Genomic DNA, 26,018 nt, shown 5'->3' on the forward strand with positions numbered 1-26,018 from the left:
TAGCAGCCCATGCATTGTAAGTAGCTAAGTATATACTAAAAACAGGAACATATTTCCAGATATGGGAAGGAGGCTAACAAAAAACCGGAACCATCCAATGTAATCACCTTATTAACAGAGTACGTAAGAGATACTATGCACTTAGTAATTGTGATGCAGCGAAAAATAAAACTGGGCAAAGAAGTAAAATCAGTTTCTATCATGCAGACAATGTGCATTTGCAGCGACACAAGATAAAAAAATATTAAACTAATAGCAGCTCATACATTGAGCAAGTAGTCCATTACATACTGCAAACAGGAACCAAAATTGCCTCTCTTTTTTTACGGTACTAGCCTATATAGATACCGATCGACGCAGTTAAGGGCAAAGCAGTAAGTACATTTTTGTTATTAGTCTGCACCCTATATTTGATCGGTAAAATTATTGTAGTCCGATACTTGGGATTTTTGTAGCAATTATGGCTTACATGTGAATGCTCGAGATCCCAAAGAGGTTGAGACCTTGGTTATGGTCGGGCCCTCTTGAGAGTACCTGAGCTCTAGATGCTTTGTTTAACCCCCAACAAATGCCAGGGGCCTGGTCCTTACACAACCCCTAGCAAATGTCTAACATTTAATGTGAGATAATACCTTATGTTCTGTTTATGCTAGTTTGGTTGTTGTCTCTTTCGATGATGTTGTGATGCCCTCAGGGTTTTTTCACCCCCTCCCCCCATTTTATATTCTAAGGGGAACGACTGTTACATGGTGGGCACTAAGTCGGCTAGTACGAGTCGTATGAGTTGTACCCTATGTATTTGAGTTTATCCCTTATTCTATTGAGGTATTTGACATATTTGTGCTTCTAGATTCCTCCTGGTTGTGGAGTCCCTCCCGATCTTATCACCGAGTCCCTGGACTCATGGACGAGCCCATGTGTCCCTCGGCTCAGGATCTTCTATGAAGCTTTGCTTGGTACCCATGATACATATTATTGACAATCTTATATATATATATATATATATATATATATATATATATATATATTAGTTTTGCTTAATTCGTTGTCTAAAGTATAGAGATGGATAAAGGATCTTTATATATAAGGGTGAAAGAGCCTACTCTATATTTAGAAAAGGTTTTAGATAACACCATTAGATGCTATAGAGCAAGAAATTTTCACTATGAAGTTAGAGGAATATATAGAATTTTCTGTTGGAGACAACTGAATACCTTTCTACAATAATTACTTGTATGTTATTTTTATACGTAGACATCACCTCAGAACAAGACAAGCAGCATCAATTATTGACCATAAAAGTCCGACTCCACTAGCTAGTGATCACGATCATCGTTGAGTAGTTGATATTTTGGGCATGTTTGATTTACTGCCTAACTTGCCACTAGCGTGGACGTTTGGGTTACCCAAAAATTTTGGGTCGGGTAATTTGGGTATTTAAAATTTCGGGTTTTGAGAATCAATACTCGAAATTACAACGGGTTTTACAATATCCGAAAATTCGGGTACCCGGAATTTCGGGTTCGAGCATTTCTGAACTATTCGAACTGTTGTGTCAACTTCATAGAAACACATGCGCCATATTAAATTAGTATAAAAATACAGTTTAAATAATGATATACATGGACAAAAAAACACAAACAATATACAATCATAAGTCATATGCACACTTACACATAATTAAAGATGCACAAATTAATAATTAGGAATAACATGAGTACATGACACATGAAAGTTCGGGTACCCAATTATGATATCCGAATTACCCGAAATAAATTCGGATTTTACAAGTTGCTACTCGAAATTTTAGAACGAAATTCGGGTTTCAGGTATTTCGGGTTCGGGTTACGGTGTTTTTGCCCAGGGAGCTCCTACTACCTCGGCATTTGGTTCGACAAAGTCCCCGTGCTGACTCCAGTGTGGACAGCCAACAGGGACAACCCGATCTCCAACTCCACCTCGCCGGAGCTCACCATCTCTGGCGACGGCAACATGGCTGTCGTCTTAGCTGAGAGCGGCACCACCACCGTCTGGTCTACCTCTACCCAGGCCAACGCAACAAGCAACGACACCGTCGCGGTGCTCTTGGACAGCGGCAACCTCGTCCTCCGCAGCTCCTCCAACTCGTCGCTCGTATTCTGGGAGAGCTTCGACTACCCGACGGACACCCAGCTACCAGGCGTAAAGATCGGGTGGGACAAGGTCACAGGCTTGGACCGCCGGCTTGTTTCGAGGAAGAACTCCGTCGATCTGTCCTCAGGTCTATAATCGTCGACGATGGGCCACGACGGGGTCGCCAGGATGCTGTGGAACTCGTCTGCCGTGTACTGGTCTAGCACGTGGACCGGTGGGTTCTTCAGCGCGATACCGGAGATGTCTGCAGGCTCCCCTCTCGCCAACTTCACCTTCGTCGACAACGCCCGAGAGGTCTACTTCACCTACAACATCTTCGACGAGAGCACGGTCATCCGCACCACGCTGCATGTCTCCGGCCGGAACCAGGTGCGCGTGTGGACCGGGCAGGACTGGATGACGGTGAACAACCAGCCAGCGCACCAGTGCGACGTGTACGCTGTCTGCGGCCCTTTCACCGTCTGCACGGACAGCGCTTCCGACGCGGATCCTTCCTGCGACTGCATGAGGGGGTTCTCCGTACGGTCGCCGGCGGAGTGGGCGGTCGAGGACAGGACAGGCGGGTGCGTCAGAAACACTCCGCTCAACTGTGCTGCCGACGGTAGGAACAGGACAGGTGTGCCAGCTGACAAGTTCTACTCCATGCCAGGCGTTAGGCTGCCCCAGAATGGTCGCCAGGCCATGCCGAACGCGTCGAGCGCGATCGAATGCGCGCAGGCTTGCTTGAGTAGTAACTGCTCTTGCACCGCGTACTCTTACGGCGGCGAAGATGGGTGCTCCCTGTGGCATGGCGAGTTAGTTAACGTAGCTGCTGACGGTAACGAAGGGATGATTTACCTTCGCCTTGCTGCATGCGAAAGAGCTAGAGAGTGGGAAAGGCAACAGGATTGCCATGGTAGCTGGTGTTGCCGCTTTGGTTTTGGTTCTCGTCGTCGTAGTGATTTGCAGCAGGCGGAATAATGGGAAGTGGTGGTCTAGACCCATCGCTGACAGTGATAAAGGCGGTAGCGTCGTTGGCATAGCTACGTTCAAGTATGCTGACCTGCAAGACGCGACGAAGAAGTTCTCGGAGAAGCTAGGCGCGGGTGGCTTCGGCTGTGTGTTCAAGGGGCGCCTAGCAGGTGACTCGACCGACATAGCAGTGAAGAGGCTCGACGGAGCTCTGGGCAACGCACAGGGAGAGAAGCAGTTCAGGGCAGAAGTGAACTCGGTCGGATTCATCCAGCACATAAATCTGGTGAAGCTGATCGGGTTCTGCTGCGAGGGCGACAGGAGGCTACTCGTGTACGAGCACATGCCGAACGGCTCCCTGGACTCCCACCTGTTCCAGTTCCAGAGCTGTCGCCGTCGTGCACCTCTAGACTGGAGCACCAGATACCAGATAGCTGTCGGGGTTGCCAGAGGTCTAGGGTACCTGCACCATGGCTGCCGGGACTGCATCATACACTGCGACATCAAGCCGCAGAACATACTTCTGGACGCGTCTTTCGCTCCAAAGATCGCGGATTTCGGGATGGCCAAGTTTCTCGGGAGGGAGTTCAGCCGCGTCGTGACCACGATGCGAGGAACCGTCGGGTATCTTGCTCCGGAATGGATCAGTGGGACGCCTGTTACTCCCAAGGTTGACGTTTACAGCTACGGGATGGTCTTGCTAGAGCTCGTGTCGGGGAAGAGGAACTATGTCGAGCATTCGTCCAGTTGTGCCGAAGGCCAAGGAGACTATCTGCCTGTGCAGGCTGCGCACAAGCTTCTCCATGGAGATGTTCTGAGCGTTGTGGATGCGGACTTGCATGGTGAGCTGAACGTGGAGGAAGCTGAACGAGTCTGCAGAGTCGCGTGCTGGTGCATCCAGGATCTTGAGTCGGATCGGCCCACGATGATTGAGGTGGTGCAGTTTCTGGAGGGAATATGCCAAGTAGAAATTCCCCCGATGCCAAGGCTACTCACTGCTATTGCCGGAAGCGGATCACATCAGACGAGAGTGTCATCTCTGTAGCTTTTCAAACATCAGTTTTGCCTTGTAGTGTATAAATAAATTTATTTTTTGTAACGTCGTACGTCGTGTAATATTATTTCTCTTGGCGTATAAATGAATTTTTTCCTACATGTGATATTTCCAAGAGTTTTACTCTAAAATTGTTAATCGTAGAAACATTTTTCTACATCTTTTCACTCTCCAATGGAGAATCGTTCTTGTTTATTGGGGGGGGGGGGGGTGCTGGGCTTGCTTGAAGTGAGCTAATATTTGTAGTTGCTATATGTTAAGATCACCTATTATACTAACTACTTCGCTGGAGCAGATCTACCTCTAACCTGAATCGTTTGATTACAAATTGTAATGAAGTTATTTTGGTCATTGATAAATTGGAAGAACAAAGATACATGTTTAAGAATTCCAAACACTACCAGAATCCTGGCCTTTGCCGAGTGCTTTTTGTCGGGCACTCGGCAAAGAAACCTTTGCCGAGAGCCGCACTCGGCAAAGTCCTGCACTCGGTAACGATCTCGTTTACCGAGTGCAGGACACTCGGTACAGAATTTCACTCGACAAAGACAGCTTTGTCGAGTGCCGAACCCTCGGCAAAGAGCCGTCAGCGGCCGTCTAAAGATGACGGTCGTTAACCTTTGCCGAGGGCCGAAGGTAGGCACTCGGCAAAGAGGATTCTTTGCCAAGTGTCAATCAGGCTTCTTTGCCGAGTGTCATCTCTGGACACTCGTCAAAGTATATTTTTATTTTTATTATTTTGGCAACCAAACTTTTTGTGGTATGTTCGTACACTATGTAGACCTACATGTACCATTTTGGGACAATTATAACAGTGTTTTTAATAGCTAGTAGATTTAGTTCGTTTATTTGAATTTTTTCGGAAAATTCAGATTTGAACTGCAAGTCACTCGAAACTTGGAAAACTGTGCATGCAAAAATGATACACATGCTATTTAGCACAAGTTACGACCGATTTCAGGAGCGGACCGGAAACTTCGAGCAACATGCTCACTAAATATGGACGTGAACTTGTCATCCACATGTTTAAAAATTATATAAAACACAAAGTCAAAAAAACATGAAACTTGTCCACGTGTCATGATATCATATGTAGAGGCTGTGAAAAAATGAGAATATTTCAAGAAAGTTGAGACGTACTATGTGTAGAAACCTAGGAGAACTACACATGAAATCATAGAGTTTCAATATAGTTCTCCTAGGTTTCTACACATAGTACGTCACAACTTTCTCGAAACATTCTCAAATTTTTATCACAGCCTCTACATATGATACACTACAACAGCTACAGTCATTTTCGGCGGCCAGAAGCCGCCGAAAATAAGCCAGTTGCCGCCGAAAATAAGCTATTTTCGGCGGCTTCTGGCCGCCAAAAAAAACTGGCCGAAAATAAGGCTTTATTTTCGGCGGCCAGGGCCTAGCCGCCGAAAATAGCTTATTTCCGGCGGCTGGCTCCCTGGCCGCCGAAAATAACAGATTATTTTCGGCGGCCAGATAGTCAGCCACCGCCAGAAATTAAAAATGCCGAAAATAAAATCTCTATTTTCGGCGGCCAGGGGGGCCGCCGAAAATTACTAATTTCAGAGCAAAAAATTGAAAAAAGCGAAAAATAACAGAATTTCATAAAAAATTCATACAATAACAGAAATTCCATACAATAACAGAAAATTCATACTTGAGTTCACAACATAAAACTTGAGTCCATACAAATATAAAGTCCACAAATAGTCCATACAAACATAAAGTCCACAAATAGTTCATTACAACACAGTGCGGCACAAAGCTAACTTAATCACACATTGGGGTCGTTGGAGTTGTGTCCACTACCTCCAGAAGCCAATAACTGGTCGACGAAGTCGTGTAACGGGTTTGGATCCTAAAAAAAAGATGACATTAATAACGGCATTGGTTACATGTATAACGACTATTCAAACAAATTGTTTCTCAAACTAACCTCTCCTGCATAAGCTCCCTCCCCTGCATAAGCTCCTCCTGGTGCTGGTATGACCGGTGGTGGCGTGTTGTGGCCCATGACCCCGGATCCCTACAAAATCAAGTTTAGTAAAGATTTGAAATTAGGTTGATACAAACGACAAGTCTTAACTAAATTGAATAACCTGAGGTGGAGGTGGAGGTGGCGGAGCATGTAATCCCCACTGAGGCATCGGCGGCTGAAATTGAGGGAAAACAAATGGTTGCTGCTGTGCCTGCTGTGGAAACCAAGACTGTTGCAAATATAATATATTAGTTATAGAACCAATATCGAGCGTGTTGAGAATAAATAAGACACTCACGTTCATTGCTTGTTGCGCCTGTGCGTTGTAAGCAGCCATCTGAAGGGTGCACGATTAGGTCATCGTTATCACGGACACCTTTGTGCCATCGCATGTGCATAGCGGTTTTTTTAGATAGAAACATCCGTTTCACTCGAGGAGTTAGTGGCAAGTAGCGGAGCTGCTTATGTGCAACATCTGTCATCACCTTCTCACCCTCATCATTAACGACTTCCACAAATCTAGATTGTCCACATTTCAGACATTTTTTCTCTTCCGCATGCTCCTTCATGAAAAGCATACAATTATTTTTGCACACATCAATCTTCTCATAATCCATACCGAGACCTTTGATAATTGTCTTTGAATGGTACATGTCTTTAGGCAACTTATTAGGCTTTGGGAGCACATCTCCTAATAACTTTAAAATCTCATTGTAACAATTGTTCGAGAAAAAGTACTTGGACTTAATGGCCATGAGCCGAGTCACAAAAGCGAGTATACTCACATCTGTGTGTTCATGCAACGGCTCTTCAGAGTCTTTTAGTAGTTTAAAAAATCTGGAAACCTCTGGTGTGGCAGGATCCTTGGAGCTTAGGTTGAATTCTGGACGTAGCGAATCTAGCATCTCATGCATCACATCATCGCCAGCCCAATCATTGTTCTCCTCCTCTTCTACATTCCTGTTAGGTACTACCTCACCATGATGTTCCCACACCTCATATCCGGGCATAAATCCAAACTGACAAAGATCTAGGCTAACTCTTTCCTTATTAAGAAATATACTGTTTTCGTGACGCCTACAAGGGCATCTGACAGTGCCGGTTAAGGACAAGGCGAATACGTGGTCCACAAAATCTTTGGTCTTGGCTACCCACTCATCAGAATGACGTCCATTCCTACTCCAGCCATTGTATATCCATGCACGGTCTTCAACCATGCCTGAGACTGTTAAACCGAACCATATCATGAAACCATTATTCAATTTCATCAAGTGTATCGGTCCTATATGTATAGACAAGGATAGATTCTAAACCACAGCAAGCTACCAGGACCCACAATAATTTTGGCAGCATAACCTCTAATTACTAAAACACATATACCACTAATACATTAATGAAATCGAATTAAATAATAATATTAATCACACAACTAATTAAACATACACAATCACAAATATATATTAATTTCGGCGGCAATTAAACAACAACCGCCAAAAATATTGAATAAATAACGCAAAAAAATACCTAACGTTCGTGGCTTTCAACGGCGACGACGACGGAGTCGATTGAACGGCGACGGTCGACGGGGGCAGCGCGGGGCTTTGAACGGCGGTCGACGGCGGCTCGGGGCGGTGGCGGCGGCTTTGGGGCGACGACGCCAGGCGAGCGCGCGCGCGTCCCACGAGCAGGGGCACTGCGCGGCGCGGGGGAGGGCACGGCGCGGCGGCGCAAGGCCGGCGGTGAGGAGCAGGGCGGCGCGGGACCGGTGGTGAGGAGCAGGGCGGCGCGGGTCCGGCGGTGAGAGCGGCGGCGCGGGCAACAGAACAGAAAGAGCGGTCGGGAGAAGAGAGAAAGAGAAAGGTCAGCGCTGACCGTTTTAAACAGTTTATTTTCGACGTCATGGGCAGGGGCCGCCGAAAATTACGTAATTTTCGGCGGCCTCTGTCCATGGCCGCCGAAAATAAATTTATTTTCTGCGGCCTACCTCGGCCGCCGAAAATTGGCCGTTATTTTCGGGGGCTAAAGGTTAGCCGCCGAAAATAACAGGGGCCGCCGAAAATGGTGTACAGTGCTGTTGTGGTATCATGACACGTGGACAAGTTTCATAATTTGTTGACTTTGTTTGTATTTTATACAATTTTTAAACAACTAGATGGCAAGTTCATGACCATATTGAGTGAGCATGGTGCTCGAAGTTTCTGGTCCACTCATGAAATCGGTCGTAACTTGTGCTAAATAGCATGAGTATTATGTTTGCATGCACGATTTTCCAAGTTTCGAGTGACTTGCAGTTCAAATGTGAATTTTCCAAAGAAATTCAAATAAACGAACTAAATCTACTAGCTATAGAAAACACTTTTCTAATTGTCCCAAAATGGTACATGTAGGTCTACATAGTGTAGGAACATACCACAAAAAGTTTGGTTGCCAAAATAAAAAAAAAATAAAAATATACTTTGCCGAGTGTCCAGAGATGACACTCGTCAAAGAAGTCTTTGCCGAGTGTCAACTGGGTGGCACTCGGCAAAGTATAATGAAATAACCTTTGCCGAGTGTCGCCCGGGGACACTCGGCAAAGAGGACTTTGCCGAGTGCCGGATCGGGGGCACTCGACAAAGAGTATTTTAAAATTAAAAAAAATCTTTGCCGAGTGCCAGATCGCGGGCACTCGGCAAAGAGCGCGTACATAGCGTCTGTGGTAACTCCTTTCTCTCTTACTCTCTCACTCTCTCTTACCGTGTCGCTGCTGCTTCCACGCTGCCGCCGCGCCCTCGCCCTCGCCCCGCCGCGCTCTCGCCCACGCCTGGCCGCCGCGCCCTCGCCCTCGCCCGCCGTCAACGCGCCGCCGCCGCGTCATTGCCCCGCCGCGCCCGCGCCCTCCCTGCCCTCGCGCTAGCCCGGTCGCCGAAGAGACCACATTGATTAAATGATAAAGACTGAATTTATTGTTTCTAAAACTTGACTCAAGCATTACCATAAGCTCCAACATTTAAAATCTCCCACCGGTTTTGAGATAAGGAAAGACGTGCTCTTCGTGCACGTAAATAAAGGCGCAGTTACGGGAGGAAACAAATACGCACGCATAAATATATGTAGTAATGTGCATAAATCATGCATAGAAGGGATATTTTGTACCTTGACTCACGGAAACGAATATTACCATGTGCACACCGTTTACGACTGCATAACGATGTGTAACATGATAGCATAAACCATGCATTATATAAATCTTGACCGGTTTGATATAAGGAAAGACGTGCTGCATAATCGCGTAAATAAAGGGACAATTACGGTTCGAGGAGCATTAGTAGAAGAAAATAAATTTTAATTTACAGCCGCAGTTCGCGGGTTCTTCTCGGGCGGATTCCAGCGTAAAACGTGAGCTAAAACATCGTAAATGAGTACGAAATTTAGCGTAAATCATATATCTGTTTTGTAACAGCAAACGAAGCCCAAAATTACGGCGTGAAAATCGCGTGCACCCAATCGCGCGCGGGTTCTAGCTAGGGCAGATTCCGGCGTAAAACGTGAGCTAAAACATCGTAAATGAATACGAAATTTAGCGTAAATCCTATATTAGCTAAAATAGCGTAGATTGATCACGTTCGATCGTGCACGGATTTTGGCTTGGTCAAATTTCAGCGTAAAATGTGAACCAAACAGCGTAAATGGGTACAAATTTTATCGTACATCATCAATCTATTTCGTAACAACGAATGTGGCCTAAATTACGACGTCAAAATCACGCTCCGATCGTGCTCGGGTTCTAGGTCAGGTGGATTTAAGCGTAAAACGTGATCCGAAACAGCGTAAATGAATACGAATTTTAGCGTAAATCAATGATCTATTTTAAAACGACGAATGTGGCACTTGCTTTTTAGTGGAAGCGTAAAATGCAATAAGAAAGAACCCAAGACAAAATCTTTTTTGCCGACCTATACATGCGACATGGGGGTGAATTAATAACTGAACGAATCCAAGACAAGAAAGAAAACGATGAAGCCATTTGCTGTTCCTGAATCCTGATCCGTCACGCTCACGCTCGGCCATGGAACTGAGGTCAGAAGAGTAGCCACTAGACAATACAGAGGGCACGACGGTCAGAAGAACAAGAACTTGGACTTGGAGATGCATCTGAAGGGGAGCACGGTGCCGTTGGGCCAGAAGAAGCGGGGCGCCCTGCGCGCGCACCACGTACGCCAGCGGGAGGATGCCCCTGGCGGGCACGCGGAACGGGTAGGCGCGGAGCACCGCCAGCCCGCCCGCACCGCCACGTACGGCACGCGGGGCTGCAGCAGCAGCACCACCACAAGGACGGCCACGGCGCCCAGCAGCACCACGACCGCAAGCACCATGAACAGCACCACCGCCGCCCACTCCGCCGCGCCCGACCGGTGCCTCCTGAAGCTGTACCGCCGCGGACGCTGAGGCTCCTCCTCGCGCCCCCTCCACGACCGCCAATTCGCCGGCTGGAGAGCGTCGCGGCGGCCGGGGCTCTCCTGCTCACGGGCGCCTGCTCGCACGCCCGAGGGAACCCCCGCCGCCGCTAAAACCTAATCCCTGGCGGCGTGGGGGTATTTTTATAGTGACGGCGTGGGACTAGATAATTGTGAGCGCGTGGGCAGGATCGTGGGCCCGATTCACGTAATATGCGCAGACTATATTTGCATAAACTGATACACACATAAGCATAACTCGTATTATAATTTAGCGCCCTGGGCTCTATTTAACTACAGGAATCCCTGACCAGGTGTGCAGACCGCATCGGAGCCCTGGGCTTATTGTACTTATATATATATATATATGTATTTATATATTACACCTGGGTGCATTCAATATAGAGAATGCACCCAGGCCGAACCTATGTGCCAGGTCCGAGCCAACCGTCCCACCCAGGCCGGTTTCGTCCCTCCCGCACGCTCCGGACAGAACCTTTTCATTTTCCCGCCTCCGCCCCTCTTTCTCCGTGAACGGCTCCTCCGCGAACGGCTCAACCTCTTCACATAAGTTGCAATCACACCAGACTTGCAGTTGCAATTATACCAGACAGCAGTTGCAATCATTGTTTTGTTTAACAGATTTTTGGACATAGTTATATAGAAGTTGCAATCACACCAGACCAGCAGTTGCAATTACACCAGACACAGTTTCAATCATTGTTTTGTTTAACAGATTTTTGGACATAGTTATATAGGAGTTGCAATCACACCAGACCAGCAGTTGCAATTACACCAGGCAGCAGTTGCAATCATTGTTTGTTTAACAGATTTTTGGACATAGTTATATAGAAGTTGCAATCACACCAGATCAGAAGTTGCAATTACACCAGACAGCAGTTGCAATTATTGTTTGTTTAACATATTTTTGGACATAGTTATATAGAAGTTGCAATCACAACAGACCCACAGTTGTAATTACACCAGACCAGTAGTTGCAATCTTGTTTGTTTAACAGATTTTTGGACATAGTTATATAGAAGTTGCAATCACACCAGACCAGCAGTTGCAATTACACCAGACCAGCAGTTGCAATCATATTTTTTAACAAAATTTCTCAGAGTTATTCAGTACTTGCAATCACATAAGAGCAACTCAGCAGTTGCATCCACACTACACCAGCAGTTGCAATTACAACACACCATCGGTTGCAATCATTTTATTTATATTTTTTAACAGATATTTGAGTAAAATTATACAACAGTTGCAATCACACATAATGCGGGCTTGCAATCCCACCTAATGCGGGGGACAGGGAGGCACGCAGACAGAGAGGCGCGCGGCGGCGCGGGGACAGGGAGGCGCGCGGCGGCGCGAGGACAGGGAGGCGCTCGGCGGCGGCGGGATCTAGGTTTAGAGGATCGGAGGAAGAAGGAGGAGACGGCGGCGGCGCGGGGATAAGGATGCGCGCGGCGGCGGGGGGGGGGGGGGGGGCGGGGAGGCGCGCGAAACAGGACTTACGCCTGGGTGCATTCAATATAGATAATGCACCCAGGTGCATTTTAGCAGCGCCGTATATATATATATATATATATATATATATATATATATATATATATATATATATATATATATATATATATATATATATATATATATATATATATATATCAACAAACATACACCGGTACACTACTCTCATTCCATCAAGTATCCCTGAAGCTCATGTACCTGAGATTAGAAAAAAGTGCACGAGATTTATCATTATGTGGTAAACCTCGGCAAACAACTTACCTTAACTAAACTATTTGAACTACAGTTCAATTGATCAACAAATTTGAACAGTGATAATAGAACATAAAATACTTCATAAGTTTCAATACATGGCTTTATTTCGACCCACACATCCCAGAGAGTGCGTCTCAATGGGAAGTGCCTAAGCAAATTCAAACTGACCCAAACATAAAATCAAAGAGTACAGCGGCATGATATGATCGTTCAAGTTTGATTGTTTGATCCTTGTTTACTCAACAGGCTTCTGGCTAGACAACTCACTGTGTCAGATGAAATGAAAAACACAAACGAAACTATATGTGTACAGAAAAGAATGTAACCCAAGACACAACATATCCATAAATCAAGTGTACATCTAATGTCAATAAAAGCAAAAAAAAATATCCAGGCCCTTGATTAATAACACGCATTAAAACATCACTCATTTTGACCGAACAAACCATGTAATTGGGCGATTCCTTTTTGCAGGGCATGAACAATCAGGAAGCTCCAAGTGGCTTGCTCTGAGCAGATTCTTCAGAACGAGGTTACGAGCAACATAGCTAGAGCGACTAGTGCGCACACGACATCCACTGTGTCAGACAATGCTTGGAACATCTCCAACCCAGCTACAAACAGCTCGTGGCCACCGTGTCCTAATGCAGTCCACCAATGGTGCGTGCTGATTAGTCTGACCTGGGGGAGCTAGAGAAAGAATACTGTCGTCCTTGCTGCTGCTGGTTGATGCGCTTACAACATCAGCCAGATACTCATCTTGAGTCCACCTTGGGGGGACAGTGACATTTAGCTTGCATAACCTGGGTCTCTGTATAGGACATGAACCACCTGCACTCGCATTCCCATTCAGCACAGACTTGGCAATTCCATTGAAGTGGAAGATGGTGAATTGCTTCTTGCCCATAAGACCAGTTGGATCCTTCATGCCTCCAGCCCTTTTATCCAACTGTAGCAATGCTTGCCAGAATTCACTCCATACTATAATTCCAGCATTACATAGGTCCTCGAGTTTATCCGAAGGAAAATTTATGTCAGTATCCCTGAGGACTTGTTGGAAGCCCTCAACGCTGATAAAGCCTCCACCTCCACTTTGATCTTGGGCATCAAAAGCCCTCCTTATTTTTGATTCGCGCTCTTCCAGCTCATTCTCCTCTTGAACGTTGGGGTTCAAGGCAAAAAGGACTGTGTAGTGACTTTCACTTCCCACAACCCATATCGGCCACTTTGGGCACTTCAAGTACTGACCAACCTTGCAGAGATTTAGTGATTCCAGGAGGGTAAGAAAACCAACTTCAACATTGTTTGGTATGCCCTTCAAGGACATGCCACCACCAAGGTCCATCTTGCCATCAAATACATTTGGAACAGCCTCTCCACAGAGTAATAAATTCACAATTTCCTGATAAGACAATTAAGTCACTATATCTTATTTGACCACAATTGTATTAATAATGATGAAAGCTGTGCAAAATAAATATAGAATAAAATGTTACTATAATGTAATATAAACATGGTACTGGCAAATAATATCTTACTAGCAAAGTGTCCATGTCCGTATGTTGATACAATTTCCATTTATAAGTATAGAGTATAAAACACAGAGATATGTGTGTTCTGTTGGCTAGGTGAGTGTGGATATGGGTTTGGAGCCAACAACCACTGTTTTCAAGTCGTCTGATTAATCAAGATTAGTCGTGATTAATCGTCCAAGTCGGTTTGGATCAATCGCAATTAATCGCCCAAGTCGGTCACAGGGGCGGATCGAGCGGGTGGTCCATATGGCTTAGAGTATAAGGTGCGGTTTGGCTTGATGCAGTCCTCAAGGTCATACTTTGCCCACGGATTTCTCTTTTACATATATCATTTGTGCTAACAAAGGTTTGATTGCTATAAAATATTTCTATACAAATCCAATGTAATCACTATTGTAGCAGAAACTTTCCATATAATTAGACTAATTGTTAGTCGAAGATAACAAAGTTTGGATTTTGAAATATGTGTAGCCTAATGTTTTGGGACAACCCAGTATGTTTATGACAATGATATCTATACCTGTGAAGCATGACCAAATGGAGCAGTGACCAATGGCTGGCTTGGATCATCCCTGTCTGCTTGGATATCTTCCTGTACTTAAAGGACAGTTATACATGGTCAGAATATAAAGATAGTGTTGACATGGTTCAGCAAACAGGTTGATGGGCACTTAAGTGACTTAGGTCCTGTTTGTTTACCCTCTAGATTATATAATTCAGCTTAAATAAGTTAAGACTTAAGAGACAAACAAACAACACAGATTATTAGGTGTATTATATAATCTAGATACCTAGATTATGATAATCTATAAGCAGGTCATTAGGTGCTTATATAATCCATAAGCTAGATTATATAATCCTGGAAGGAAACAAACAGGGCCTTAACAAATGAAAACTTTGTTTTCCACTAGAACTTAAGATTGAAAAACTATGTTTTCAACTAGAACATAAGATTGGGTCAAGAGGGGACCAATCCTCATGAAAGCAAGTTGAGAACTTTAGTACTAACGAACACATACTAATTCTCGTGAAAGCAAAGCAGAGATAAGAAATAGCATGGCTCCCAGTCGACTTTGAAACAAATGAATGTTAGCCAAAAGGGTGTTGAATGCATCCTTCCTTGAAGTAAATGTACTTGTTTTAAGAACTTTCTGCAGATCCACTGCTGATTCGACAGAAAGATCTTCCAAAGCTGCATCAATTTTCTGCAATAAGTTTCATAAGAGCATTATTAGCCACATCCAAATATCTCAAAGATTATAATCAACTGATCACCACAACATCCACTTACTCCACGATTGGCACGTGCAACAGATGCTACAACAGCTCTTTTCCCAGTTCCACATAAAAAAAGAATCTCCACCATAGCATGAACCAATGCTCTACAAAGAACATCATCAGTGACAGTTATTTAGCTTAAAGAAAAAATATCAAGAGTACATTGATGTATATCCTATGGAGTGTATAATATTATTATATAACACAAAACAGATATGCAACCATTTGGAGTCTCCAGCAAATACATGTATGTTTCTTTAGAGTAATTATTCGAAAATTGTGTGCATTCAATTTATCCAAAATGTTAATATTTCAGCATTCCATAAGAATAGTGGCTCGTAGAAAACAGTGAACAGATAAATAATGACATAAAATACTGAAATCGGCACCATTTGGAAGGAACGAGAAACCACCTTGTCTTTCTATCATCAGTAAGGGATGAAAAATCATCCCCTGCAGCAAAAGAACTCTGATAAAAGCGTCTTTGTCCCAGAGTATACAGCGGGTTACTGATCTCTGGATTACTCAAGTCATCAGAAAAAAAACAAAAGATATTTAAGGACATAAGCCTGCAAACCAATTATAAGCTACCATCAGAAATGTTAAGCTTGCAGAGCGCAAAAAGAATTCAGCAACAGGCAATGAAGTAGATAGTTAGATTATTGAAAAAAAACATGAAACTTTAAAGTGAGATAGTGACTTCATGTATACAAAGGAGTATATATTTGAGAAGTTATCTTAATTAAAAAAATGATGCAACAATTGGATACACCAACCTATCTCCTCAAAGCATGTCTGTCTGGACTTCAGATTATTAAAAAAAGGATTTCTTTCATCAGGATGGATCTAAATGATACTGTGGAGTTGAATGAGAAAGATGATACCAACGTGAACGTTCTTCAAGGAAGTTAAGTGAAATGGTTTTGGTGATGTATCTTCCACTTGGCAGAAGGGGAATATTAGTAGTTACCATTTTATCAATTAAAATTATATCTAGAATACATGAAAGCAACATACATTTTCAATTTTTTAATCCACATCATTGATAACACATGGTCAGAAACTAAAAACAGAACATTAGAAGTCAACACTTTAAGGCACAATGAAATTTTGAGCAGAATATAAGGGAATGAGAAGCTTTCTGACCCCAATATATGCCACAAATTACATTCAAGTAGTTAGAATTAAGAAAAAAGATGCACTGATGGTCCTTAAACTTGTACCTGCTCCCTGAAAGCTTATAAAATGGAGATTTTGGTACCTTAACTTGCTAAGTGTTACACTTGAGCTTCAGATCTCCTTAATTAGCAAGTACCTACTTATGTTAATGCTGATTTAGCAGTTCTTGAGATTGAGACATACTACAGACAGAGTAGGCAAGTATTTGAACCTCAACTCGCACACTTAATAAGTTAAGAACCAAGTTTAGGTAGTTAGGGACCTCGATATCACGGCTAAAAAGTTTAGGAGCCTAGATTGCACTGGTAAACAATTTCATGAGCGACTGGTGAATTTGACCCATAAGAAAATGAAGGAATCTCATATACCTGCACGGTTGCTAAGACACCACAAGGACCTCCTTCATGTTGTACAAGTCCCATAGTTGTTTCTGGATCAGAGCTAAACCTGCAATTGTTTTAAACAGTAAGACAAAGAAGAATATGTGTCCTTCAGTTCTGTAGTGAAAAGCATAATATGTTTAGCACTGTTTTTATATCCAAGCAACTTTGTGCACATGCAACAAATAGTGCAAGATTGTAAATGTTGGTACTTGGCCTTGTCAATCCGAAGAAGTTTCTAGTAAATGACTAGAGCAAGCCACGACCCACGATGACAAATAAATTAATAATAGCACCTTCTTGTGTTCCCTAAGCAGGGATCGTGACATAGATCTATCATTAGCACCAAGTGCCATTTTACAAAAATACTCCTAACATCTGTATTATAAGTTCATTACACAACAAAATATACACACCAAACAGTTTCTTTGGTCTGTGAAGATAATCCAAGGTAGGCCCACTAGACATCCTTGCTTTTAAATGTTACCAAACAACATTTGAGATGCTTCAGTTAACTTCCCTATATCTTGCTCTCTCTAGGCTCTAGGACCATAATCCTAGATATACAACAGACTTAGGGGTTGTTTGTTTGGGATTATAATCTGCCCAGATTATATAATCCAACAATTTTTGAGCTAAGTGTTAGTTCAAAAGTGGTTGGATTATATAATCTGGGCAGATTATAATCCCAAAGAAACACCCCTTACTCTATGAAAAGGTGTTGTTGACTTAGATCCTAAAATTGGTGTATCAGGACCTTCATTAATACAAAATAGTCTCTACTAAATATACCAAAATATCACCAAAACAAAATACATGAATTTAGAAAGGCTACTTTGAACTCTGTATATGTTGTCTCAACATAGCAGGCCCCAAACCCAGGTAAAGGAGCAGGGTTGTGATAGGTTTGGCGAGCCAATGTTGAACCTAGTCATTCTAATACAAGACGAAACCCAAAAGTGTCAACCATGGAAGCATTTTCTTAATAAGACAAGTGATGGAGCAGTATAGGGAGCGGAAGAAGGATCTACATATAATTTTCATCGACCTAGAGAAGGCTTATGATAAAATACCAAGAAATATTATGTGGTGGGCTTTGGACAAACATAAAGTTCTAAGAAAATATGTTGGACTCGTTAAGGACATATACAACAATGTTGTGACTAGTGCTCGAACAAGTAATGAGGACACAGATGACTTTACTATTAGAATAGGACTATATCAAGGGTTAACTTTGAACCCTTACCTTTTTTCTTGGTGATGGATGAGGATCACAAGGAATATACAAAGGGGTATCCTTTGGTGTATGTTTTTTACAAACGATGTAGTGCTAGTTGATTAAAGCCAAGCATGAGTAAATAGAAAAATGGAGTTATGGCAGGAGACTAGACTCTAGTGCCAAAAGGTTTTTGACTTAGTAGAACTGAAACCGAATACATGAAATGTGTCTTCAGCACCACTACACGTGAGGAATGAGATGTTAGTTTAGAAGGTCAAGTAGTGCTTGGAAAGGATGCCTTTCAGTACTTAGGCTCAATGCTACAAAGAGATTAGGATATTAATGAAGATGTTAGCCATAGAATCAAAGTAGGGTGGAAGAATAGGCGCCAAGTATCTGGCGTTCTATGTGACAAGAGGATACCACAGAAGCTAAAAGACAAGTTTTATAAGAACGCGATTAGACTTGCTAATTGCCATGTTGTATGTTGTAGAATGTCGGCTTAAAAAACATCGTGTTCAGCAAATAAGTGTTGCAGAAATGCATATATTGTGATGTATTTGTGGCCATACAAGAAGGGACTAAGTACGGAACAATGATATATGTGATTAGCTAAGGGTGGCATCAATTGAATAAAAAAACTTGTCCAATAACAATTGAGATTTTGGGTATGTCCAACAGAGACCTCCAAGGGCACCAATGTGTAGTGGGCCTAAGGCGCGATAGTAATGGAGAGAGAGACCGAGGAAAGCCAAAGTTTATGTGCAAATAGGTAGTAAAAGCATATTTGAAAGGATGAAATATATCCAAAGATTTAGCCTTGAATGGAAAACAGATATCCAGTGACAAAACCTTGAATTGTGGTTTCTATTGGATTTCAACTCTAGGTACCCAAGTTGCATGGGACTAAAAGGGTTTGTTGTTGAAATGCTCATTGAAAACCCTAGTTCTGGTGATCTGGTCTTCAGAAACACTAACAGAGTTGCCTTGGACATCTCATGTTAGTTTAAGCTTGCTAGCCTAAGAACCATGTCAGGAACTATCAAAGCACGGCCTGGTGCTCCAAGATCATATTCAAAGAAGGAATCTATCATGCAGACAATGTGCATTTGCAGCGATACAAGATAAAAAATATTAAACTAATAGCAACTCATACATTGAGCAAGTAGTCCATTACATACTGCAAACAGGAACCAAAATTGCCTCTCTCTTTTTTACGGTACTAGCCTATATAGATACCGACGCAGTTAAGGGCAAAGCAGTAAGTACATTTTTGTTATTAGTCTGCACCCTATATTTGATCAGTAAAATTATTGTAGTCTGATACTTGGGATTTATGTAGCAATTATGGCTTACATGTGAATGCTCGAGATCCCAAAGAGGTTGAGACCTTGGTTATGGTCGGGCCCCCTTGAGAGTACCTGAGCTCTAGATGCTTTGTTTAACCCCCAACAAATGCCAGGGGCCTGGTCCTTACACAACCCCTAGCAAATGTCTAAGGCTCTAGACAGGTTCATGCTTTTGATGTGAGATAATACCTTATGTTCTGTATATGCTAGTTTGGTTGTTGTATCTTTCGATGACGTTGTGATGCCCTCAGGATTTTTTCACCCCCTCCCCCCTTTTATATTCTAAGGAGAACGAATGTTACATGGTGGGCACTAAGTTGGCTAGTACGAGTCGTATGAGTTGTACCCTATGTATTTGAGTTTATCCCTTATTCTATTCAGATATTTGACATATTTGTGCTTCTAGATTCCTCCTGGTTGTGGAGTCCCTCCCGATCTTATCACCGAGTCCCTGGACTCATGGACAAGCCCATGTGTCCCTCGGCTCAGGATCTTCTATGAAGCTTTGCTTGGTACCCATGATACATATTATTGACAATCTTATATATATATATATATATATATATATATATATATTAGTTTTGCTTAATTCGTTGTCTAAAGTATAGAGATGGATAAAGGATCTTTATATATAAGGGTGAAAGAGCCTACTCTATATTTAGAAAAGGTTTTAGATAACACCATTAGATGCTATAGAGCAAGAAATTTTCACTATGAAGTTAGAGGAATATATAGAATTTTCTGTTGGAGACAACTGAATACCTTTCTATAATAATTACTTGTATGTTATTTTTATACGTAGACATCACCTCAGAAGAAGACAAGCAGCATCAATTATTGACCATAAAAGTCCGACTCCACTAGCTAGTGATCACGATCATCGTTGAGTAGTTGATATTTTGGGCATGTTTGATTTACTGCCTAACTTGCCACTAGGGGTGGGCGTTTGGGTTACCCAAAAATTTCGGATCGGGTAATTTGGGTATTTAAAATTTCGGGTTTTGAGAATCAATACCCGAAATTACAATGGGTTTTACAATATCCGAAAATTTGGGTACCCGGAATTTTGGGTTCGAGCATTTTTGAACTATTCGAACTGTTGCGTCATATTAAATTAGTATAAAAATACAGTTTAAATAATGATATACATGGACAAAAAAAACACAAACAATATACAATCATAAGTCATATGCACACAGACACATAATTAAAGATGCACAAATTAATAATTAGAAATGACATGAGTACATGACACATGAAAGTTCGGGTACCCAATTATGATATCCGAATTACCCGAAATAAATTCGGATTTTACAAGTTGCTACTCGAAATTCTAGAACGAAATTCGGATTTCGGGTATTTCGGGTTCGGGTTACGGTGTTTTTGCCCAGCCCTACTTGCCACAGTTTGCCTAACTTTTTGTCTAAGTTTAGTTATTCAATTCGTACGACTAACCTTAGCTAAAGGAGGACATATCCGGTGCACATGAAAGCTTTGTGCACATGGTGCACATATTAAATCATCAATATCCATTTCAGATCTAACGTCTCTGGTTGATCATTGTAATTTACAAATAACATCTTCCACCACTACAGTCTACCACGTCGGAGGGTGTCCTTAACAAATATACTAAATAACTACATACGTTAGATTTAAGATAGGTGGTGGTGATTTAATATTTGCATCATATGCACTAAAATTCTATGTGCACTAGATACGTTCTCTAGCTAAAGTGTGGTACTGTTAGCCACGAATCAAACACGCATTTTTGTCTCACGAACACACACAAGCTTTGTGCATCAATTTTAATGATACACTTCACAAATTAAATTTGACCCGAATTGAGTATATAGTGCGCGCGTTTCTCAATAGCTGCTTTAGAAACTTAAATCTCCTTGACTTTTTCTAGAATAAGAGACTCATAAGTATATAGTGCGTTAATTGTCAATAGCTAGTTTAGACTATTATCTAGAAGGAACAGGAAGACAGGTCAGTAAAACGTGCACTGAACGCCCATTGCATTTGACTATCTCTTGAGCAAGTCAGAGATAGCGACAGCACAGCACTAACATTGGCCACGCACCTATTTTAGCCCCTTGTCACACGTTGAAATCGCTAAGGGGACGGTCGCACCTTTAGCCCCTTGTCACACGTCAAAATCGCTTAAATGGGACGTGATCGCTTGTGACACTTATTAAAAAAACTCGGTCAGAATGAAAAAATTGTTTCTCGGTATTATATTAATAAGAGATCGAAATATGGTCCCTACCGAAAAGATCCTCGAGACCTCCTCTCTGGACCCCATCAGTGGCATACAAGACGTAACCCGATAGCGGACGGAGCACAGTGAGTAGATTTTTTTAACCCAGCTCGAAATTCGCCCCCTAGGGGATCGAACTTGAGACCTGGAAGTGCTATCGGCAACCTTAACCATCACACTGGAGGCCCTTTCGCACACTTGTTAAAAAAAGGTCACTAATTTTTCACTGTGATAACTTTTTTTAAAAACGCATCACTACCTATTGTGCACATGCAATATCTACTATAAAACATGTCACTAGCACAGTGACATCTTTTATTTTACGTAACTCGTCGCTTGTTTCATGCGTCAAATCTGTTTAGTGACGTGTTTATATAAACACTAAACACGTCACTGACTTCAGACGTCATATCTGTTTCATGACGAGTAAATTTTGATTTTTTTTCCAAACAACCTCAGGTGAAAAACCACTAAAATAAAAGTTGTATGTCTTAAAAAGTTATGAAACTTTATAGTTGACAATGTTTTGATTTCAAATCATATTGTCATAGAAAAATACGTTTGAAGTTTTCAAATTTGAAAATCAAATTTTGTAAACGACCTCGGATGAGGAAACTACTAAAATAAAAGTTATAGATCTCAAAAAGTTATGCAACTTTATAGTTGACAAGTTTTTCATTTGAATTATTTCATGGCCTTAAATAATTAATTTACACTCGACTTGTTATAATATGTGGGGAAGCAAAATATAATATAGACATAAATGAGTGAGTGGGTGGTGTAGTGGTTATGTGGGTGACACGTATTTATAAAAACACGTCACTAAAATAGTTTCGTTAGTAACGTTTTTTACGAGTCATTTATCAGATTCAATTAGAGACATAAAATCTTAGATATGTTTTTGATCGTAGTGAAGACTGAAGACAGGTCAATAAAACGTGCATTGGACGCCAATTGCATTCGACTATCTCAAGTCAGAGATAGCGACAGCACTAACATTGGACACACAACACTGCTATTTTAGCCCCTTGCCGCACGGGCTGCTACTGCTAGCTAGCTAGCAACTTCTCAATTCGTCCTCTCCCCTTCCTTCAAACAAAACTTCGTTCTCTTCTCTCTCCGGCGGATCGACCTCTCCCCGCTAGCTCCGGCATTTATCTCCGCCATGCATCGTCTCCGTCATTTTGCTCTCCATGTGCTCCTTCTCGTCATAGCGCATGCACCCTTGCCCTCCGCCGCGGTAGACACGCTACGGCCCGGCCAAGCACTTGCCGGCTGGAAGAAGCTCGTCTCTGCCAACGGCAAGTTCGCGCTCGGCTTCTTCCAGCTCCAACCAGGGAGCTCCTACTACCTCGGCATTTGGTTCGACGAAGTCCCCGTGCTGACTCCAGTGTGGACAGCCAACAGGGACAACCCGGTATCCAACTCCACCTCGCCGGAGCTCACCATCTCCGGCGACGGCAACATGGCTGTCGTCTTAGCTGAGAGCGGCACCACCACCGTCTGGTCTACCTCTACCGAGGCCAACGCAACAAGCAACGACACCGTCGCGGTGCTCTTGGACAGCGGCAACCTCGTCCTCCGCAGCTCCTCCAACTCGTCGCTCGTATTCTGGGAGAGCTTCGACTACCCGACGGACACCCAGCTACCCGGCGTAAAGATCGGGTGGGACAAGGTCACAGGCTTGGACCGCCGGCTTGTTTCGAGGAAGAACTCCGTCGATCTGTCCTCAGGTCTATACTCGTCGACGATGGGCCACGACGGGGTCGCCAGGATGCTGTGGAACTCGTCTGCCGTGTACTGGTCTAGCACGTGGACCGGTGGGTTCTTCAGCGCGATACCGGAGATGTCCGCAGGCTCCCCTCTCGCCAACTTCACCTTCGTCGACAACGCCCGAGAGGTCTACTTCACCTACAACATCTTCGACGAGAGCACGGTCATCCGCACCACGCTGCATGTCTCCGGCCGGAACCAGGTGCGCGTGTGGACCGGGCAGGACTGGATGACGGTGAACAACCAGCCAGCGCACCAGTGCGACGCGTACGCTGTCTGCGGCCCTTTCACCGTCTGCACGGACAGCGCTTCCGACGCGGATCCTTCCTGCGACTGCATGAGGGGGTTCTCCGTACGGTCGCCGGCGGAGTGGGCGGTCAAGGACAGGACGGGCGGGTGCGTCAGAAACACTCCGCTCAACTGTGCTGCCGACGGTAGGAACAGGACAGGTGTGCCAGCTGACAAGTTCTACTCCATGCCAGGCGTTAGGCTGCCCCAGAATGGCCGCCAGTCCATGCCGAACGCGTCGAGCGCGATCGAATGCGCGCAGGCTTGTTTGAGTAGTAACTGCTCTTGCACCGCGTACTCTTACGGCGGCGAAGATGGGTGCTCCCTGTGGCATGGCGAGTTAGTTAACGTAGCTGCTGACGGTAACGAAGGGATGATTTACCTTCGCCTTGCTGCGAAAGAGCTAGAGAGTGGGAAAGGCAACAGGATTGCCATGGTAGCTGGTGTTGCCGCTTTGGTTTTGGTTCTCGTCGTCGTCGTAGTGATTTGCAGCAGGCGGAATAATGGGAAGTGGTGGTCTAGACCCATAGCTGACAGTGATAAAGGCGGTAGCGTCGTTGGCATAGCTACGTTCAAGTATGCTGACCTGCAAGACGCGACGAAGAAGTTCTCGGAGAAGCTAGGCGCGGGTGGCTTCGGCTGTGTGTTCAAGGGGCGCCTAGCAGGTGACTCGACCGACATAGCAGTGAAGAGGCTCGACGGAGCTCTGGGCAACGTACAGGGAGAGAAGCAGTTCAGGGCAGAAGTGAACTCGGTCGGATTCATCCAGCACATAAATCTGGTGAAGCTGATCGGGTTCTGCTGCGAGGGCGACAGGAGGCTACTCGTGTACGAGCACATGCCGAACGGCTCCCTGGACTCCCACCTGTTCCAGTTCCAGAGCTGTCGCCGTCGTGCACCTCTAGACTGGAGCACCAGATACCAGATAGCTGTCGGGGTTGCCAGAGGTCTAGGGTACCTGCACCATGGCTGCCGGGACTGCATCATACACTGCGACATCAAGCCGCAGAACATACTTCTGGACGCGTCTTTCGCTCCAAAGATCGCGGATTTCGGGATGGCCAAGTTTCTCGGGAGGGAGTTCAGCCGCGTCGTGACCACGATGCGAGGAACCGTCGGGTATCTTGCTCCGGAATGGATCAGTGGGACGCCTGTTACTCCCAAGGTTGACGTTTACAGCTACGGGATGGTCTTGCTAGAGCTCGTGTCGGGGAAGAGGAACTATGTCGAGCATTCGTCCAGTTGTGCCGAAGGCCAAGGAGACTATCTGCCTGTGCAGGCTGCGCACAAGCTTCTCCATGGAGATGTTCTGAGCGTTGTGGATGCGGACTTGCATGGTGAGCTGAACGTGGAGGAAGCTGAACGAGTCTGCAGAGTCGCGTGCTGGTGCATCCAGGATCTTGAGTCGGATCGGCCCACGATGATTGAGGTGGTGCAGTTTCTGGAGGGAATATGCCAAGTAGAAATTCCCCCGATGCCAAGGCTACTCACTGCTATTGCCGGAAGCGGATCACATCAGACGAGAGTGTCATCTCTGTAGCTTTTCAAACATCAGTTTTGCCTTGTAGTGTATAAATAAATTTATTTTTTGTAACGTGTAATATTATGTCTCTTGGCGTATAAATGAATTTTTTCCTACAACATGTGATATTTCCAAGAGTTTTTACTCTAAAATTGTTAATTGTAGAAACATTTTCGTAAGAGTTGTTTTCTATATCTTTTCACTCTTCAACGGTTTTTCTATATCTTGTTTGCAGGATGGAGAATCGTTCTTGTTTATATATTAAGATCACCTATTATATTTGCAGGGTGGGGGCTTGCTTGAAGTGAGCTAATATTTGTAGTTGCTATATATTAAGATCACCTATTATACTAACTACTTCGCTGGAGCAGATCTACCTCTAACCTGAATCGTTTGATTACAAATTGTAATGAAGTTATTTTGGTCATTGATAAATTGGAAGAACAAAGATACATGTTTAAGAATTCCAGAACAATCATAAAGAAACAGATTGAGAGGCTACTAAATTAAAATACAAAAACAGCTACCGGAGGCAACGATACACCGAAAGATGGGTCACCCTTGGAGATGAATATACTAAATTTTTCCATGTTGCTGCAACAAACAGGTATAGGCACAATGTCGTTGCTGATTTAGTTGATGAGGAAGGTATTAGTTTCTCTGATCATGAAGGAAAGTTGCTTGCCTTTGGAGGGCTTTCAAGGATTGTATGGGGTCTCCGATGACTAGGACTGGAAACGAGACGAGCCGAACTCGACTCGCCTCAGTGTGACTCGCTAGGAGATCAAGTTCGGCTTGGCTCGGCTCGCATACTCAATGAGCTACAAAAGGAGGATCAGCTCGGCTCGCGAGTTGCACCTTGAAAAAAATAATATTG

General features: G+C 43.8%; 1 protein-coding gene and 2 pseudogenes across 2 annotated transcripts; 2 read left to right on the plus strand and 1 right to left on the minus strand.

The window, feature by feature from the left end:
* Nucleotides 1-1,918: 1,918 nt before the first annotated feature.
* LOC109943069 (G-type lectin S-receptor-like serine/threonine-protein kinase At2g19130) lies at nt 1,919-4,239 on the plus strand (annotated as a pseudogene).
* Nucleotides 4,240-12,829: 8,590 nt separating this feature from the next.
* LOC109942902 (ubiquitin carboxyl-terminal hydrolase MINDY-3-like) lies at nt 12,830-17,198 on the minus strand (annotated as a pseudogene). The gene is made up of 7 exons (XR_002749368.1): nt 17,152-17,198; nt 16,719-16,797; nt 15,585-15,740; nt 15,185-15,275; nt 14,913-15,098; nt 14,414-14,485; nt 12,830-13,760 (listed from the first exon to the last, which is right to left on the minus strand). The product of XR_002749368.1 is annotated as a ubiquitin carboxyl-terminal hydrolase MINDY-3-like (transcript).
* A 5,427-nt stretch (nt 17,199-22,625) lies between these two features.
* On the plus strand, nt 22,626-25,260 carry LOC103641637 (G-type lectin S-receptor-like serine/threonine-protein kinase At2g19130). Its single transcript, XM_008664972.2, has one exon. It carries the CDS (start codon nt 22,724-22,726, stop codon nt 25,157-25,159), a length of 2,436 nt encoding a protein of 811 aa, XP_008663194.1. The 5' UTR covers nt 22,626-22,723; the 3' UTR covers nt 25,160-25,260.
* The last annotated feature ends 758 nt before the right edge of the window (nt 25,261-26,018 follow it).

The sequence above is a fragment of the Zea mays genome, chromosome 10, assembly GCF_902167145.1.
Source record: "Zea mays cultivar B73 chromosome 10, Zm-B73-REFERENCE-NAM-5.0, whole genome shotgun sequence".
In the NCBI taxonomy this organism is placed as follows: domain Eukaryota; kingdom Viridiplantae; phylum Streptophyta; class Magnoliopsida; order Poales; family Poaceae; genus Zea; species Zea mays.

What these genes read in the sequence shown, in the direction of transcription:
- LOC103641637 (XM_008664972.2), top strand. Translation starts at nt 22,724, where the DNA reads ATGCATCGTCTCCGTCATTTTGCTCTCCATGTGCTCCTTCTCGTCATA.